Here is a 17507-nt window from a genome sequence, read left to right on the forward strand (position 1 = left end):
TTTTTTTTCCTCTTGTGCAGATGGTCTGTCTGATAGGAGCTCTCACTCCGGCCAAGGAGCTCTGAATTGTGAATCTGCCCCTCAGGGGAACTCTGAGCTAGAAAATGCAGAAAGTAAAGCCAGGAAAGTCAAAAAAATGAAAGAAAAGGAGAAGAAGAAGGAAAAGGGCATATTAAAAGTCAAGGAGAAAAAGCAGAAAGAGGGAAATGAAGATCCAGAAAGGAAAATAAAGAAGAAGGGATTTGGTGCCATGCTAAGGTAGGGACCTGCTTTTGAAGGCAAAGTTGGGTTGCTTTGCTTTGGTTTGGTTTTTTCTCTCCTGATGAAACTACTCATTTGTGTTCACTCAAAAAAAAAAAAAAAATGCAAGCTTTCCTTCCTCTTCAGCTAGATGCCTAAAAATCTTTTTTTAATTTAAGTATACTTGATTTACATTGCTGTGTTAATTTATGCTGTACAACAAAGTGATTCATTTATAAAAAGTATATATATATATATATATATATATATATATACACACACACACATTCTTTTCCACTGTGGTTTATCACAGGATATTGAATATTATTCCCTCTGCTGTATAGTAGGACGTTGTTGTTTATCCATTCTCTATATAATAGTTTGTATTCACTAACCCCAAACTCCCAGTCCATCTCTTTCCCACCCTCCCTCATCCATGGCAATAGCAAGGATGTATATGAGTAACAGACTCTATGTATAGGAGTCTGTTTCTGTCCCATAGATGAATTCATTTGTGTCATATTTTAGATTCCACATATACATGATATCATATATCTGTCTCTCTCTTTCTGACATACCCCACTTAGTATGATAATGTCTAGCTCTAGCCATGTTGCTGCAAATGGCATTATTTCATTCTTTTTTTATGGCTGAGTAATATTCCATTGTGTTTATGTAGCACATCTTTATCCATGCATCTGTCAATGGACATTTAGGTTGTTTTCATTCTTGGCTATTGTGAATAATGCTGCTATGAACATAAAGGTGTATATATCTTTTTGAATTATAGTTTTGAATAGATATATGCCCAGGAATGGGATTGCTGGATCATATGTAGATGCTTAAAAATCTTAACTGGTGATTGTGCATGCTCCTTTTCTGCAAAGGCAGAAGGAGCCTTCTTGGTTCTGACACTGGTGATGGCACGAAGCTGCCATAAAAATGTCAAATACAAGTCAAGACTTGCTGGAGCCATGGGTAGTGCCCAAAGCCTTTGGTACCAATGCATTATGTGAGTAAAAAAAATGCTTCTTCGTCAACATAGGGAAAGCAAGAGGTAAGGGAGTCTTCAACTGTGACCTGTAGAATACAACCTTTGAATTAGAGATGACAGGGTAGATGATCCATACCCCGCTCCCACCCCATCCCCAGTGATTCCAGGTGTGTCCATGGCCAGGTCTGTGGGCACATCAGCCATCACCTACAGAGGCACTGTGGTGTAGTGGGGAGGTCATTGCATCTGGAGTCAGAGGGCCTTCGTCTGAATCCATCACCTTCCTATACAAACTGCTGGGCATCACACACGGTAAGTAGCATCACACACGTTAAGGCTCCTTGAGCCTTGCTTTCCTCAGTTTCAAAATAAGACTGGTCCACTGTTGTCTAACTCAGTGAGACTGTAAGACGAGATGTCACAGGCAGCCAGTCCATTGACTAGGCATGGCTCAGCAGGGTGCAATCAGAAAACAATTTTATTTCTTCTCCAACAGCTACCTTCACATATGCCCTGTTTATGCGGTCAAGATGTCCACAGTTTGATGAGGAAGCACCTCTTTCCATTACTGCCTTTACCTCTATAATTTCCCATCAAAGAAAATCTCTCAACCTCTACCCTTCTGTTCCATGGGCTGAAGATGAGTCATGGGAAGTGATAGTTGATGGGCCAGTTTGGCATCTCTTATTAAACCCTTAGGAGATGTCTTTCTTAAGAATGCTGAGTGGTATTTGTCATCAGATGTTCTCAGTTAAGGGTCTTCCACGGAAATTTTAGTGAAACAGAAAGTTCCATTCCATATCTGTTATTCATATATATATATATAATATATATATATTCTCTCTCTCCCTCTCTCTCCCCGTGTGTGTGTGTGTGTGTGTGTGTGTGTGTGTGTGTGTGTATGTACATGTGACCTTGAAACTGCAAAGTGACATTTAGGGACACAAATAATCTAAACACCAGTGGACGAATCTCTAAAAAACCCTTGTTTTCCCTGATGGTTTCTATGGTTTTATATATCCATTTACCAATTAAAATGTTAAACTTGCCCTTATTCTGGGTAACTATCATGACTGCTATTAGATAATCATCCTTGATAATAATGATATAACAGAACTGTAGTATATTTAGATGAGAATCACCTTTGCAGTTGTGGGGTTCAGAGATTAAAAATGCAGCCTGTATATGTCCCTCTGAAGCCAATCCTGTCTTTTGTGCTTTCTCTCTAGGTAACATTGGGCAAGTTGCTTAATCTCTTTCTGTGTCATCTAAAAAATGGGAATAACAATAAAATCTACTATTATTATGAGAATTATAGCTGCTTAATTGTATGTAACTTGCTTAGAACAGTGCCTGGCAAGTAACAAACATTCAATAAATGTTAATTATCACAGTAAGCAGAATAATGGCTTCCCTGAAGATGTTCATGTCCCAATTTCTAGTACCTGTGAGCATGTTATATTGCCTGGCAAAGGAGAATTGAGGTTGCAGGTAGAATTAAGTTTGCTGTTCAGCTGACCTTAAGATAAGATTATCCTGAATTTCCCCCTGTGGGTGCATGGCAAGAACAAGGGGCCTTAAAAGTGGAAGAGGAAGGGCTTCCCCGGTGGTACAGTGGATAGGAATCCGCCTGCCAGTTCAGGAGATACAGGTTCGATCCGTGGTCTAGGAAGATTCCGCCTGCCAGTTCAGGAGATACAGGTTCGATCCGTGGTCTAGGAAGATTCCACGTGCCGCAGAGCATCTAAGCCCACACAACTGAGCCTGAGCTCCAGAGCCTGGGAGCCACAACTACTGAAGGTCAGCGCCTAGAGTCCATGCTCTGCAACAAGAGAAGCCACTGCAATGAGAAGCCTGCACACCGCAACTAGAGAAAAAGCCCATGCAGCAACAAAGTTTCAGCACAGCCAAAATTAAAAAGATAAAAATTTTAAAAAGGAGATGTGACTGTGGAAGAAAGATGCAGAGAAATGCAATATGTAGCTGGAGGGACTGTGAGCCAAGGACTGTGGGCAGCCTCTAGAAGGTGGGAAGGGCAGAGCAATGAATTCTCTCTAGAGAGCTTCCAGAAGAGAACCTTCTGCCAACCCATGTATTTCGGTCCATTTTTGTTGTTTAAGCCACTCAATGTATGGCAGTTTTTGCAGCATCAGTAGAAAAACATATTGCTATTATCATAATTATTAATACTTCTACAATATTAATTTATCAGGTTAAAAAATCCTCTTTAAAGTGCTAAAGAAAAATACCATAAAGATTTAACTACAGTAGTCTGTAAATAGAAAAACTATTATAGCTTCACATATCCCATTTTCTAGAATATTGCTAAATTAAACTATAACTCTGTATTTTATTTCAGATGATGTGATTTGGCAGGTTCATACTCCATTGCCCAGAATACAGAGCAGGCTCTTCCTGTCGTTGTCCAATGTTTGCTATGTTTTCCTCTGATAGAAATCACAGATCCTAGATTCTTGAGACATCTAGCAATTCAGATTTTATTTCCTTGCCCTATTTTGGAAAAATTAAGATCTGAAAGGTGGTGTTTGATTTTATCTCCGATGTAAAAATAGCAACTGTTTTCCGTAGCCTTTTGCATCCAAGTTTGTGAGCATATTGGAGATGCTGCTGCATGCACATTTTCAACAACAAAGAACACAAAAGCCGTTACCATTAGCCAACAGACTTTGCTTTAACTCTCATCTGTTGCTCAGATGCTATTGACTTAGTTACTTATTTTTTAAAAAATTGATTGCTCTAAGGATCTCAAGGAGTTAGATATGTGGTTTAAATATGTATTATTTTTTCCAGTATCTGCACTTCAGACACCCTCCTGAACATAGGGCTTTAGTATAGGTTGTGTAGCTGTGCCGTGTACAGTGATACTTGGCCAAGGGCGTGAGCAGGGACCAAATTTCTGCCTCCATCTCCTTCCCTCGCCCCACATCATGGAAGTGTAATTGTGGTAGCAGTAGCTTTGCTCTTGCTTGTGGAAAGTTACGTGCCGTGTACTTTTCTGCTATTCTCTGGTCGCTTTGTGTTGATGCTATGTAATAGCACAGTTTAGCTCAGTTAATTTAACCTATTTCCTATCATTTTGAAAAAATTATGGGAGATCTCATTAATTCATACCTTTATATGTATTGTCCGGCTACAGTATGCTTTTTTGATTTCAGAATTACTTCCTTGCAGATTCACCTATGGCTCTTACATAGCCTATGATTTATTGTGGGAAAATATACAGCTTAAGAACCTACCAATTTTGGTAGTTTCCCTCTATACTCTGTTTTACCTGCTGTTGAAAGAGAATTTTAGAGGATCAAGGTGCTTACATTTTTTTCATTTTGTGTTTCTTGTATTCTTCTTGGCACTACCCTACAGAAAAGACCACCAGTGGCTCCTTGCAACCAAAGGGTGAAGTTCAAAACCCCTCAATAAACAACCTCATAGCTATCAACCCTATTTCACCTTCCTGGGGTCTAACAGATGTTTTCTAAGCACTAATATATAAATATATATATATATATATATATATATATATATATATATATCCTTTGGCTGAGAAAATCTTGCTCTGTTTATAGTGGAAAACCCAAAGTCAGTCCTTGATTTCTTAATTATTTAATAAAGCTGTAACAGAGAGCCAACCCAAATTGTGTCTGTTTTAGTACGTATGATACCTGAAGTATCATTTTGAAGGTGATGATACTTCATACCGGATATAAACATTTTCAAGACACATGGTCTGTGATCTGAATGGTGAACTTGATTTATAGCTGTTTATATTAACTCTGTTTCTCCCAGCCCACCAGTTGGATATTATTTTATAATTTCGTCTTAACCCAGCTAATGCAGGTATACACTTGTTTAGTTTCTACAACAAAAAACCTAAATCATGAACCCTAATGACAAAGGTATTTTTTAGAACACAGAGGAAAAACTTTTATTCTAAGCTTTGCAAATGGGAAAGCATCTGTTTCATCCATTTTATACCAAAATATACTACAAACATGCCTCGTTTTATTGTACTTCACTTATTTTGCTTTGGAGATATTGTAATTTTTACAAATTGAAGGTTTGTGACAACCCTGCATTGAGCAAGTCTATTGGTGCCGTTTTTCAAATAGCATTTGCTCAGTTCATGTCTTAGTGTCACATTTTCATCATTCGTGCAATAGTTCAGGCTTTTTCGTTATTATTTATCTGTTATGGTGATCTATGATCAGTGATCTCTGATAATGGTTAGCCTATTTTAGCAATACAGTATATTTTAATTAAGATATGCATTGTTTTCTTAGACATAATGCTATTGCACATTTAATAGACCACAATATACTATAACAGGGCTTCCCTGATAGCTCAGTTGGTAAAGAACCCGCCTGCAATGCAGGAGACCCCAATTCAATTCCTGGGTCGGGAAGATCCACTGGAGAAGGGATAGGTTACCCACTCCAGTATTTCTGGGCTTCCCTTGTGGCTCAGCTGGTAAAGAATCTGCCTATGATATAGGAGACCTGGGTTTGATCCCTGGGTTGGGAAGATCCCCTGGAGAAGGGAAAGGCTACCCACTCTGGTATTCTGGCCTGGAGAATTCCATGGACTGTATAGTCCATGGGGTTGCAAAGAGTCAAACACGACTGAGTGACTTTCATTTTACTTTCACTTTCATACTATAAACATAACTTTTATATAAACTGGGAAACCAAAAAAGTTGTGTGACTTGTTTTAATGTGATATCATTGCTGTAATCTGGGACCAAGCCCACAATATCTGCCTGTAAATATCTTATTGAAACTAGGGAAGCTCTATATTATGATGTCTGCTGCGAATTATTTAAAAAAGAATGCTCCTACACACATACACATACACACACACACACACACACACACCCTCGTCCACCACCACAAACAACCCAGACATGACTGCCATCAAATTAATTCTTAACTGAGTTGAAAATCTGCCAGTTACAAGCTCTGTGGTCTTCATTAATCCCTTGGTGTCTCAGTCTACTCATAAGTAAACTGGGGATAATAATGTATACTCTCTGAATTGTTGTGAAGTTTAAGTTCAGCACATTCTGTGAGCAAAACACTCAGTATGGTTCCTGGCCTAGTAGATTTCCTTCCTTGTCTTCCATCAAGGGACCAAACCTCAGACAGCCAACCCTCAGATATTGCCTTTCACTTGTAACCCACTAAATTTTGCTTTGATTGTTCTCTTTCCCTCTAATTGCTGTTGTGTATTTCAGGCGGACATGCTGTCTTAAGCCTGGACAGTTTTGTGCAGGAAACTCTAAGAAGTAATGATAAAACTAAAATCATTCACTCATTTATATTTTATAAACTTTGGGTCACCCCCTTCTAAATGTAACCATTAACTATTTTCAAAGGTTATTTCATCTCTTAGTGATGAATAACTTTCTATCAAATTAAGTCCGCAAAACTTTCTATTGCTAAATACAAATAGAGAATGAACTCGGATGGAGAATAATTGTTTTGTTTTGTTTTCTTTTTTTTTTTTTCCTTTGTCCAGTATTTCAGACCCGAATGTATGGATGGATTTCAGACTTGATATTCTTAATGCATGGCTCAGAGTTATTTCACTGGACTGCCTTGGAAGTTGTCTTATAATACATGACCCATAAAGATACATTTTGACTTGATTTTTAAATTGGGTTAGATAGACTGAATACTTAAGTCTCCAGGGAACATGACATACCTGTCATGCTTTCTTTTCCTTACCTTGATCCCATACTGGCTGTTACAGGTCTCATGTACAATAACTGTAATGCAGTCGTGCTTGTCATTACCTCTTTCCAGATTGTGGTTGTGAAGTGTCTGGTTATCCCTGCAACTTCATGGGTGTGAAGGGTAACCTAGCTTATGCAGCCAGGCTAGGGAAATTCTAACAGTCATTTCCCCAAAGGCAAAAAGCCCACCACAGACTAGCGTTAAGGTGCTTGGTTTCATGAAGTAGAGGCCAGTTGGAAACATGAAATTTCAGATGAAAAATGAAAGCCAGAGTAGGTCAAAGTTCATAATTCAGCTTCCAGCTGGATTTAGAAATACATTGAAAACACAGAGATTTGTAGATCAGGGTAAAATGGCTGCATATATTAAATCTGAAAGAAATATAGGACTGTGGCAAAAAAAATAAATAAATTTGCATGTCAAAGGCTACCCCTGGTGCAGCCATCCGTTCTCCGCCATGGCTGTCTCTGATTGCTGATTGCGGAGGGAAAGAAATAGAAGCTGAAGGCACATTGGAATGTGGTTAGGCTCACTTTTTGCCTCTTTGGTAACTCTGAATTTTCTCACCTCACCGTCCATCTTAAATTATTTAAGTTTCTCTTCCACAGTATGAGCCATGAATATTTCGTTTCTTGGTTTGTTAATTTGCCAATTTTCCTTTGAGCTAAGTGCCCTAGTAATTTTAATTTTTCATTCAAGTTGGGAAGGCAATGACCCCTTTTTTTTTCATTATTACCATCACAGGCGTAGACTCAGAATGCTCCTTTTTTACGGCCAGCAGTGTTGAGCCCATAATGGAATTGCAAAGTAGAGAATATAATATACTGATATTGACTTCCATTAAACCCAGTGGTGTGATAGCTGATAATATTTATATATTTATGTATCATACATCCTAGCTTTTGTTCGTTTGCAACTAAGCACCAGAGGGGAAAATTAGCATCATAATATGAGTAGATTGTGAACAGGAGAATACAAAGAATTGGAGAGGGAGTCTTTATGAATAGGGCAAGTGATATAAGATGATGAAAAGAGATGCAAGCATGGTACCTGAAAAGTATAGGTGAAATTTGGATCAAGCACATTTAGGACTGCTTGGTCAGCATTTATTTCGTAACTAAAAGACAGCCCAGAGACAGACAGGGTACTCCTCTGATAGACTGAGTGCAGACAAATGAACTGCTATGGTACCCAGCATGCAGAGTTTGTTTGGTGTCTTGACTTTAATAATTTTTTTTCAACTGTCAAATATGTCTGCAAATGTTTGTCATTCTTTTTTTCTAGGGGAGAGGGTGAGTATGTGTTCAATGGAGGAGTGAGGGGCATTGATGGAGTTCATTAGTATAAAAGTGCACGGGTAGTTGTTTTCAAACTCATTTTAAAAGCTGATTGCTGTTCATCACCTTCCCCTCCTACCCTATATAAGTTTGATTACTTGGTAGCTCTGTTTATGGGTGTCCGAGGCAAGATGATTTTCTCGTACATATCACAATAAAAAATGATCACGTAGAATGTCAACCAAAAGGCTACTTGTTTAATTAGGGTTCCCTTCTCTTCTTAATGTGCATGCATAGCTCCCATTAACGTTAATGTGAATTACAAAAGAGTACTGAAGAAGAATAGGCCCTTTACCTCATTCCTTCTCTTGGATAATGAGGTTTAGATTTGTTAACAGATCAGAACAAAAGTCCAGTGGAAAAAAATTGGCTTAACTTTTAAAGAAATTGATATGCTAAAAAGAACTTTCACAAGCACTAAAGTGGAAGCTACACATTAATAAATAAACTTCATTAGCATCTAAGGTGAAATATAATCATTTAAAATGCTGGATTAATAAAATGCAAAGGATTTCCTAATGGACTCATTTGCATACTCATATTAAATAACTAATAAAACATATTAACAACAGTTTTATTCATGTATATAAACACTGGAAAGTTCCTCGTTGAGACCGTGTTTGCTAATTTGCTTTGTACCATGTCCAGCACAATGTCATGTCCTTGTAGGATGTTTACTTAATACTATTAGATAGTGACATGTATAGATTTAATCATTTGCATGGAGGAAAAATGGAATTAGTTCTTTACTTAGCACCTTTTATCTGAGAACCTCAATGTGATTTACTAACATCCATCTTCCAGATGCATGGGAGATGAACGTGGCAAGCAGTAAAGAATGAGACTGGAGAAGTGAGACAGCCTACCTGGAGACAGACTTTGAACTGATAACAATACCAAGACCCCTCTTGATCACTGCTTCTATTGTGTTAGCATTTAAACATTCACTGACACCAGCCATAATTCTGTGTATACTTTCATACACATGAGATACACAAGTATTATTAGGTTCCACATCTAGAACTATCATCTTAACCATGCTAAATAGCATCCACCAGAAATTTGGAGACAGTCCAGTTTTGCTTCTCCATCTAGCTGCTGGTCATTTCTGCATGGTGGCCTGGCCTCACCTCAGCTTCAGCATGTCTGAAATCTAATTCATCATTCACGCATCTAAGTCACAAGTTCATCCTGACTGCCTTGATTCTGTCTGAGATCCTGCCAGGAATCCCATGACATCCGGGATGCCTCCCACTTCCTATTCCCATTCTTCCATCATCCAGCAATCCTGTTGATACTTACAAAATGCTGTCTCTTCCATCTGGGTCTTTTTTTTTCTTTTTCCATTTCTACTGCCATACTCTAATTACCATGTTTGTTTTCTATGTCTAGACTGCTACCATAGATACCTAACCAATTTGCATGCTTTCTTCCTTTCTTCATTCCAGTTCATCACAGGCATGACCACCAATCATTCTTTCATTCAGTTATCAGGTATTCAATGAACACTTTGTGCCCTCAAATGTGCTATAGAACAGTGGCAAAGAGCAGAGCCTCCAGAATCATTCTGTTTAGGTTCAAATCCCAGCTCCATTTCTTTCAACAACTACTTAACCACTCTGCACTTCAATTTTCTCCTTTGTGTGATGATTTCCGATTGCCTAGTAGTTCTCAGAAATCCAACTGTACTCTGGAGTCATCAGCAGAGCTTGTTAAAGTTATGAATCACTGGACTTCATCATCAGAGATTCTGATTCATTAGGTCTACACTAGGACCTGGGATTCCCTGATGTTTCTTTTGCATCCAACCCCAGGAACCTCCAGTTGGGAACTACTGACTCATTAAAATAAAATTAGTTTGGCATTCAGTAGCCTCTATATTCTTATTCCAATTTCTTTTCTTTTTTTTCTATTTAAAAAAAATCTTGGCCACACCACATGGCCTGCAGTTTCTTAGTTTCCCAACCAGGGTTTGAACCTGCACCCACCCTCTGCAGTGGAAGGGCAGAGTCTTAACCACTGGACTGCCAAGGATGTCCCTCCAGTTTATTTTTCTATCGTTGATTTTTCCTATTCCTTTCTGCAAACTCACTGCTCCAGCCAGATTACTCACTATTACCCTCAAACAAGCTTTATGGAGCCCTAAGTTGCCCCCTCTCTTGAGCTGATCCCTCTTCCTTCTCTCTGAGTCCTCCCAGGCCTCTGAACACACCTTCAACCCCATTTCCACAGTCCCTCTTTGACCTGCGTGTCTCTCTTTCTCATCAATGCTTTTATAGTTCATGTCTCCTAATTTAGTGCTTCCCATCGGCTGACTCGGCTTTTAGTTTGGGTTTTACATGTTTGTCTCATGTCCTCAGTAGGATTGTAAATTCCTTTAAACAAACGGACTTCCTCATCATGCTTTTCACAGTGTTGACCTTTAATAAGCTTGTGCTGATTGGCGGGCTTATATGATGTGCTGATTGGAGTAGACTTATTTGAATATTAATATGTAGTGCCCTTTAGTCATTCTAGATAATAGGATTAAAAATAATGAAAATAGTGAAAGTGGTCCAAAAATAAGAAAGAGGGCAAACTGTATTAGGAGTTTTGTTTTAAATTTCTCCTTGAAGTAAAGGTTGAAGGATGAGTTAACTGGTAATAATAACCAGCTGTTCACCATTGCCACTGAGGACAGTGCTAGAGATATTGAGCCAAAATCACTATCAGAAAAAAACATGAGGTTAGATATAAAAAAGAAAATGGTCGTTAAGCACTGGAATGAGGTTTCTGAATAGGTTATGGAATTGACCTCCCTAACAGTAGGAAAGATGAATATCCATGTAAAATGGTATGAAAAAATTAGCCAATCAGTTCATTACTTTAGTGTCTATTAAATGTTACTCTGGGGAAATTCAGAAAAAGATATACAACATGAACCCTTTACTTAAACTTACTATCTAATTAAGATAACCCATAAATATGAAATTACTAGCAATGAAACTAGGATTTAAAATTAAAAGCCAAATTGTGAAGCTAGGATCATAATTGTGGTTCTAATTCATATGTGTACCTCAAACCCCTGTCTATCTCTCCATTCCTAGAAAACCAAACCCAAGCCTTTTTTCAGTAAATAAGTTTTGAGCATATCTTTCCAAACTGATTTTTTAGGTTGAGTGGAGCAATCCCCAATCTTTTTTGAAATAATTCATTCAATGCTATTGACCAAGCAACTACAAGGAACACAACAAACATGTTGAAAGTAAGCAACCAATCTGTTATTTCTTTTCTTTCCTGAGATTTCTTTCATTCATACAATGAATATTGACTCTCTGATGAGTGTTGTTTTCAGTTTGAAGATAACGACAGTAAACAAGTCAGATATATTCTCTTGCTACATTTTCCTTAAAGTGTGGAAGGGTTTTATTAAAGTGACATAAGAAGGCAATGGCACCCCACTCCAGTACTCTTGCCTGGAAAATCCCATGGATAGAGGAGCCTTGTAGGCTACAGTCCATGGGGTTGCTAAGAGTCAGACACGACTGAGTGACTTCACTTTCACATTTCCCTTTCATGCACTGGAGAAGGAAATGGCAACCCACTCCGGTATTCTTGCCTGGAGAATCCCAGGGATGGCAGAGCCTGGTGGGCTGCCATCTATGGGGTCGCACAGAGTCGGACACGGCTGAAGCAACTTAGCAGCAGCAGCAGCAAACTTCACTAAACTCCTTTTAAATAACCAGAGCATCCCTGAGTCCCATAAAATTATGGTTAAAACATTTGCAGTGTACTTAGTAAAAATATTGAAAATGAGATGTCTCAATATCTAAATTTAGCTGTGTAACTGCCTTCTTGAATGGAAGTTTTTCTCTGCCTGGGAGATATGTACTTTTTGTTGTTGTTCAGTCGCTAAGTCATGTCCAACTCTTTGTGACCCCATTGACTGAAGCATACCAGGCTTCCCTATCCTTCACTGTCTCCTGGAGTTTGCTCAAACTCATGCCCATCAAGTCAGTGATGCCATCCAACCATCTCATCCTCTGTGGTCTCCTTCTTCTCCTGCGTTCAATCTTTCCCAGCATCAGGGTCTATTTGTCACATACATTAGCAATACATGTATAAGTTATCATTGTGATCATCAACTACTTGACTGTTAGCTGAAAATGATTAAAGTATACATATGTCTGTAGACTTAAACAGATAAAGATTGAAATCTGAAAAGTCAGTTTCACAGGTGAATTGGAGGAAATAGCCCAAGACTGTTAACCTTTACCTTGCCAAAGTAGAAAATATAATTAGAGGCAAACAAAAATTTGGCCTTTAAACATTTTCATGCTCAGTGTGTTATTTGGTCTGTGTTGGGGTGTCCCAGTCATTCTAGTTTGAGCACTGAGAAACCCATCCCAGGGAATCTCCTCATTTTAAGCAAATTGGTGAGTGGATCACCCTAGTTTGCATTCCCATTAGATCTGGTGATCCTCACTTTCCCGCCCCACCCTTTGTTTATATGCCGCTAGGTAGTCATAACTACATAACATAGTGAGAGTTGGACCATAAAGAAAGCTGAGCACCGAAGAATTGATGCTTTTGAACTATAGTGTTGGAGAAGACTCCCAAGAGTCCCTTGGACTGCAAGGAGATCAAACCAGTCCATCCTAAAGGAGATCAATCCTGAATATTCATTGGAAGGACTAATGCTGAAGCTGAAGCTGCAATACTTTGGCCACCTGATGTGAAGAACTGACTCCTTAGAAAAGACCCTGATGCTGGGAAAGATTGACGGTAGGAGGAGAATGGGATGACAGAGGATGAGATGGTTGGGTGGTATCACCAACTCGATAGACATAAGTTTGAACAAGCTCCAGGAGTTGGTGATGGACAGGGAGGCCTGGCGTGCTGCAGTCCGTGGGGTCACAAAGTCAGACACAACTGAGTGACTGAACTGAATTGATGTAGTCATAAAAGTTCTTTGAAAAGCAAAACAAAAATGAAAAGTAATTTTTATACTACAAACTTAAAATATTTATGCTACAAATAGAATATGTATATAAAAGAGCAAAAGCTATAAAAGAAAACTTGAGTGTACTCTTCCATTGTCTTAGTTTTTTGAGCTTGTCTATATCTGAGCCTCTCTCTAGTCTCCTAAGGCTTTCTTAGTGTCTGAAAAAAAGCCACATAGCTCCAGAAGTCAAAGTAGAAATGTTTCAGCAGAGAATGACTAAAAGCAGCACCCCACGTACCCACTAAAGAATTCTTTAAACTATTATGTAATTCAAGACTCAAGAGGAAGCTGGAGGGTACATCGACCAGAAATAACAGTTTGCAACTGTGATTGCTGACAAAATCACCAGTGAACAGTAAAAACCCTAATTCTGGGGCTTTTGGTATTAGTTCCTCCCATTGATAGGTTTCTTCTCCCCCAGGGACTGTAATTTTCCACTTTAAATTTGAACTCTAGTCAATGTATAGTAGAAAATCAATAGCATAGATTTGTTCTGCCTTCCTTTTTGCCTCCTGGAGTTTCAGAGTATGTGAAGGAAGAGGTTTTATGATGAAGATGGACTGTAAAATGAAAGCGATGACTTTGACCAATATTCTAGACTTCTGACCAAGGCACTCTACCCTAGACTCCCCATCTCCTCCGTGCTTCTGCCATTCCCTCTTTATCCCCACTCTACCAGGGTATTTAATGTCCACCGTGATATGATTACTGATGCATTTTTGTAAAGACTTTCCAGCAAATTAATTGGAGTCTGCTATCCAAATGTCTTCCTATTTATTCTTCCTTCTCCACTTACTTTTGTTTTACTACTTTCAGTTGCAACTTCTTCCCCCACATTATGACTTGAGTAGAGAGAAATAAAGGAAGAAACTCACAACAACACAAGTGTAATCCATAAACCTAAGCATTCAGTGTATACAGATGATCTTTTTTGCGTTGTTAAAAATTAGCAAGATTGCCAAGGAACCTGGGTAGCAAATAAAGATGCGGGGACCCAGTAGGTTGTCCTCACTTCCTCAGGCAGATTCAGCTCCTTCCCCTGACAGTTTGACTCCTTCGGTCAGCCTTATGAAGCCAGCTCACTCAGCTCCTTTTCAATCTCAACATGCTCAGGCCACACTTTGTGGAAAAGTCTGATTATTCTGGATTGCCTTTGAACTGGTCTGGAACATCTTGGTAGTTTCCACTGGTCTTGTATCATCTTGAGCACGAAAGCCACCTCTTAAGAATTGTTCTTTTCCCTGCTACCTATGCCTTTACTTCATTCTCCCTCTCTTTGTGTTTCCTTCGTGTCTTCTCATAAAGGTAACCCAGTTCTCAGGTTCCTCCTGGTCCTTGTCTCCTGAATAAAACCCAGAAATAGACTAATTATCAGCAGTCTCTCCCGCAACCCCGGTCAGCTTTGTGTAATTGCTCTTCACTTTGGGTTTCCGGTAGCCCCATCACAGAACTTAGTAAACTGTGGAGCTCTGAGTAGCTTTGACTCTTAAACGAAGTGCTACCTCCCTACCAAGATAACTTTTACTCTGGAGTCTGCCTAGTAGCACCGCCTCATACCTTTGGTGCTGTGTAGATCCCATGGCCTGATGGGATTCCAACCCCATCATCTTAGACATCCCTGGTATAATGAAACTTAGTTTCTCTGACAGGTCACACCCACAACACTAGCTCCTGGCTCCTTCTTCAGCCTCATATGTCTAGTTACACAGTATTTTTTCTTTGAATCTTTGGCATCTTCTCTGACTTTTGCGAGTTCATCTGTCGTTTGCTTTCCTCACTGCCATTGTTATGCCAAGCTCGCTCTGCTTGCTGCATGACAGGCCAATGAGTCCGAGAGATGAGGTGTTGAGGCAAGGAAGAGACTAATCAGGGATCCAGCAGACCAAGAAGATGGCAGGCTAGTGCCTCAAAATAACCATCTTATTGGGATCTGGATGCCAGGTTCTTTTATAGACCGGAGAGAAAAAAGCAATGAGGAACTAAAGTCAAAAGGCAGAATAGAGAGGGAGAGGTAGTGGGGAAGTAAAATGAAAGGGTCTTCAGTCTTGCAAAACATCTCCAAGGGAACGGCCAGCCTTTGGAAAGGGTGTGTTAATCTCTTCTATTCACAAGTGGGCAGGGACAAACTATATCTCCTTGAGCTGAACAAAGGCACTTTAGTTTACAGTCAAGCAGAGGGGCAGGGTCTTCCAGGCAAGCCAATGAGTATGATTATAATAGTAAAAGCAACAAAAAGCAAGTCAAAGAATCAGTTTGCAGCATGGAGTCAGAATTGGCTGCCTCCCTGCAACACCATGAGCTGTGCTGCTGATGGACTGTGCCTTGATAGACCACTTCTAGACTAGTTGGCTGACCTGTCTAAGGCAGCCTATGTGCCTTTGTGTCGTTCATCCAGGCTTTATTCATCCTGGTTAGTGGGACTCTATCTAATTCCGAGTTAAACAATGACTGTAGGGTATTGGGCATATCTGACATCAGTTTTGCTATTGCTTACTGCCTAGCTCAATGGGTTCCTGAGTTAATTCTTGACTCTAAGAAATCCGTTCTAAAAACAGTAACTGACAGTTTCGACTTACAGAGGCTCTCATAGGCTGACTTAATTTTGAAATGACAATTGATATTTTTTTCTGTTTTTTTTTTAAATCCTAAGTTTTCATTTTGAAAACTTCAGATAGTAAAGCTGAAAGAGAGAAGCAAATCCTTTGAATACTGTAATCTCTAACAGAAGTAACTCTTCATTTTGGAAATACAGGTTAAACTTGCTTATAAGCTCTGCTCTTAAGTTTTGCATTTTCAGTGTTAAACTTTAAATCTATCATGTTTTATTCCAAATGAGATGTATCAGCATAAAGAGAAATAGTGGTAGGTAATAGGATGTAATAGAAATTCTAGTAGACTGTTTAACAATAATATGGCAGGCAGAAACCATTTTAATCAGTATTGTCATTAACAACTATCAATAGTGAGGATAAGATGTTCTTTGTGAATTATGATTTATGGCTGGCACAGCAGTCACACTGAAGTATATTTATTTTATAATATAGAGACATTGATTAAATGCACATAGCATCTCAAATACAGTTGACATTTTAAATCAGAAATATTACAGACATACAGCCATTCATTTAAGCTGTTGCTTTAAAAATGTATCTCAACTGATTGTTAATGGAAGAAAGTCTAGCTGGGCCAATATTTCAATAAGTTGATCTCTTATTTTACTGACATACATGGCCTGGGGGAGATTTGTCTTCTTTGGGCAATGATATTATTTTGCTTTATCTGGTGGATAGGTCACCAGATGAAAATAGTCCCATATATATATATATATATATATATATATATATATATATATATATACACACACACACAGACACACATGGGTTTTAGGTTGCTCGGAAAGCTTTCTCTTACAAGGATAAAGTAATTTGGTGTTTTCTTTCCATAATTCTCCCTTCCCTCTCTGAAAAATCTTGCCTTCTAGCCTTACCAACCTGCTTGGGAAGTGAGTCTTAAATAATTGATGACAGCTGAGCTGAAACATTAATATCGTTTAAGGATGATGGTTTTTGTAATGTATATTGCTGAATGTTGCCAGTAGACCAGCGACTTTAAACAACATAAGTGTTTGAGTATTGATTGTTGATTTACAAGATCGAGCCACTAGTACATGTGTCTTAGAGCATCCTTATATACTAAGTCTATAAATTCTTTGATCTGCTGTCTCATCTTTTTACATTCAGAAATTACTTAGATTTTTAAACTTATTATAAAATAATTTTAGACTTAGAGAAGTGTTACAAAATATAAAGGGCTCATATGTACTTTTCATATAGATTCCTTTCCTCAGATGTTAACATATCTGTACATTAGCTCAAGTGTTATTTTTCTCTCTCTGTCTTTTGTTTTTTTCTTTCTCTGTATGGATGTGTGTACAGAGACAAGCATGCATTCCTTTTTTTCCTGAAAAATCTGTAAGTATATGCAAACCTGATACCTTTTTTCCCCTAAAAGACTTGGAAGCTAGTACTGCATCATTCTACCATTTTTATCCTGTATTTGAGAAGAGTAAAGAGCTGGCCTTGCTTCAACCTCAAATCAGTGAAATTAGAAGTTATAAAATAAGTAAAGTGCTGATTGCAAATGGACTATAAGTTAAAAAAAAAAACTTCATTATGTGTGTTTTGTGTTTTTTGTTTTTTTTA

The 17507-nt window shown here is 38.6% G+C and overlaps 1 protein-coding gene across 14 annotated transcripts in view; it reads left to right on the forward strand.

The window, feature by feature from the left end:
- PARD3B (par-3 family cell polarity regulator beta) overlaps positions 1-17507 on the forward strand; it is a 1110743-nt gene that overhangs the window by 786476 nt on the left and 306760 nt on the right. For all 14 annotated transcript variants that reach the window (XR_014078966.1, XR_014078967.1, XM_081577736.1 and 11 more), the window contains one exon: positions 21-258. Coding sequence is in view for 12 of the 14 variants with exons in the window: in XM_081577736.1 (XP_081433862.1) it covers positions 21-258 (238 nt within the window). In the remaining 2 variants the exon portion in view is untranslated. The remainder of the gene's footprint in view (positions 1-20; positions 259-17507) is intronic.

Source organism: Giraffa tippelskirchi, chromosome 3 (assembly GCF_054371585.1).
Source record: "Giraffa tippelskirchi isolate mGirTip1 chromosome 3, T2T-mGirTip1v1.2.pri, whole genome shotgun sequence".
NCBI lineage: Eukaryota > Metazoa > Chordata > Mammalia > Artiodactyla > Giraffidae > Giraffa > Giraffa tippelskirchi.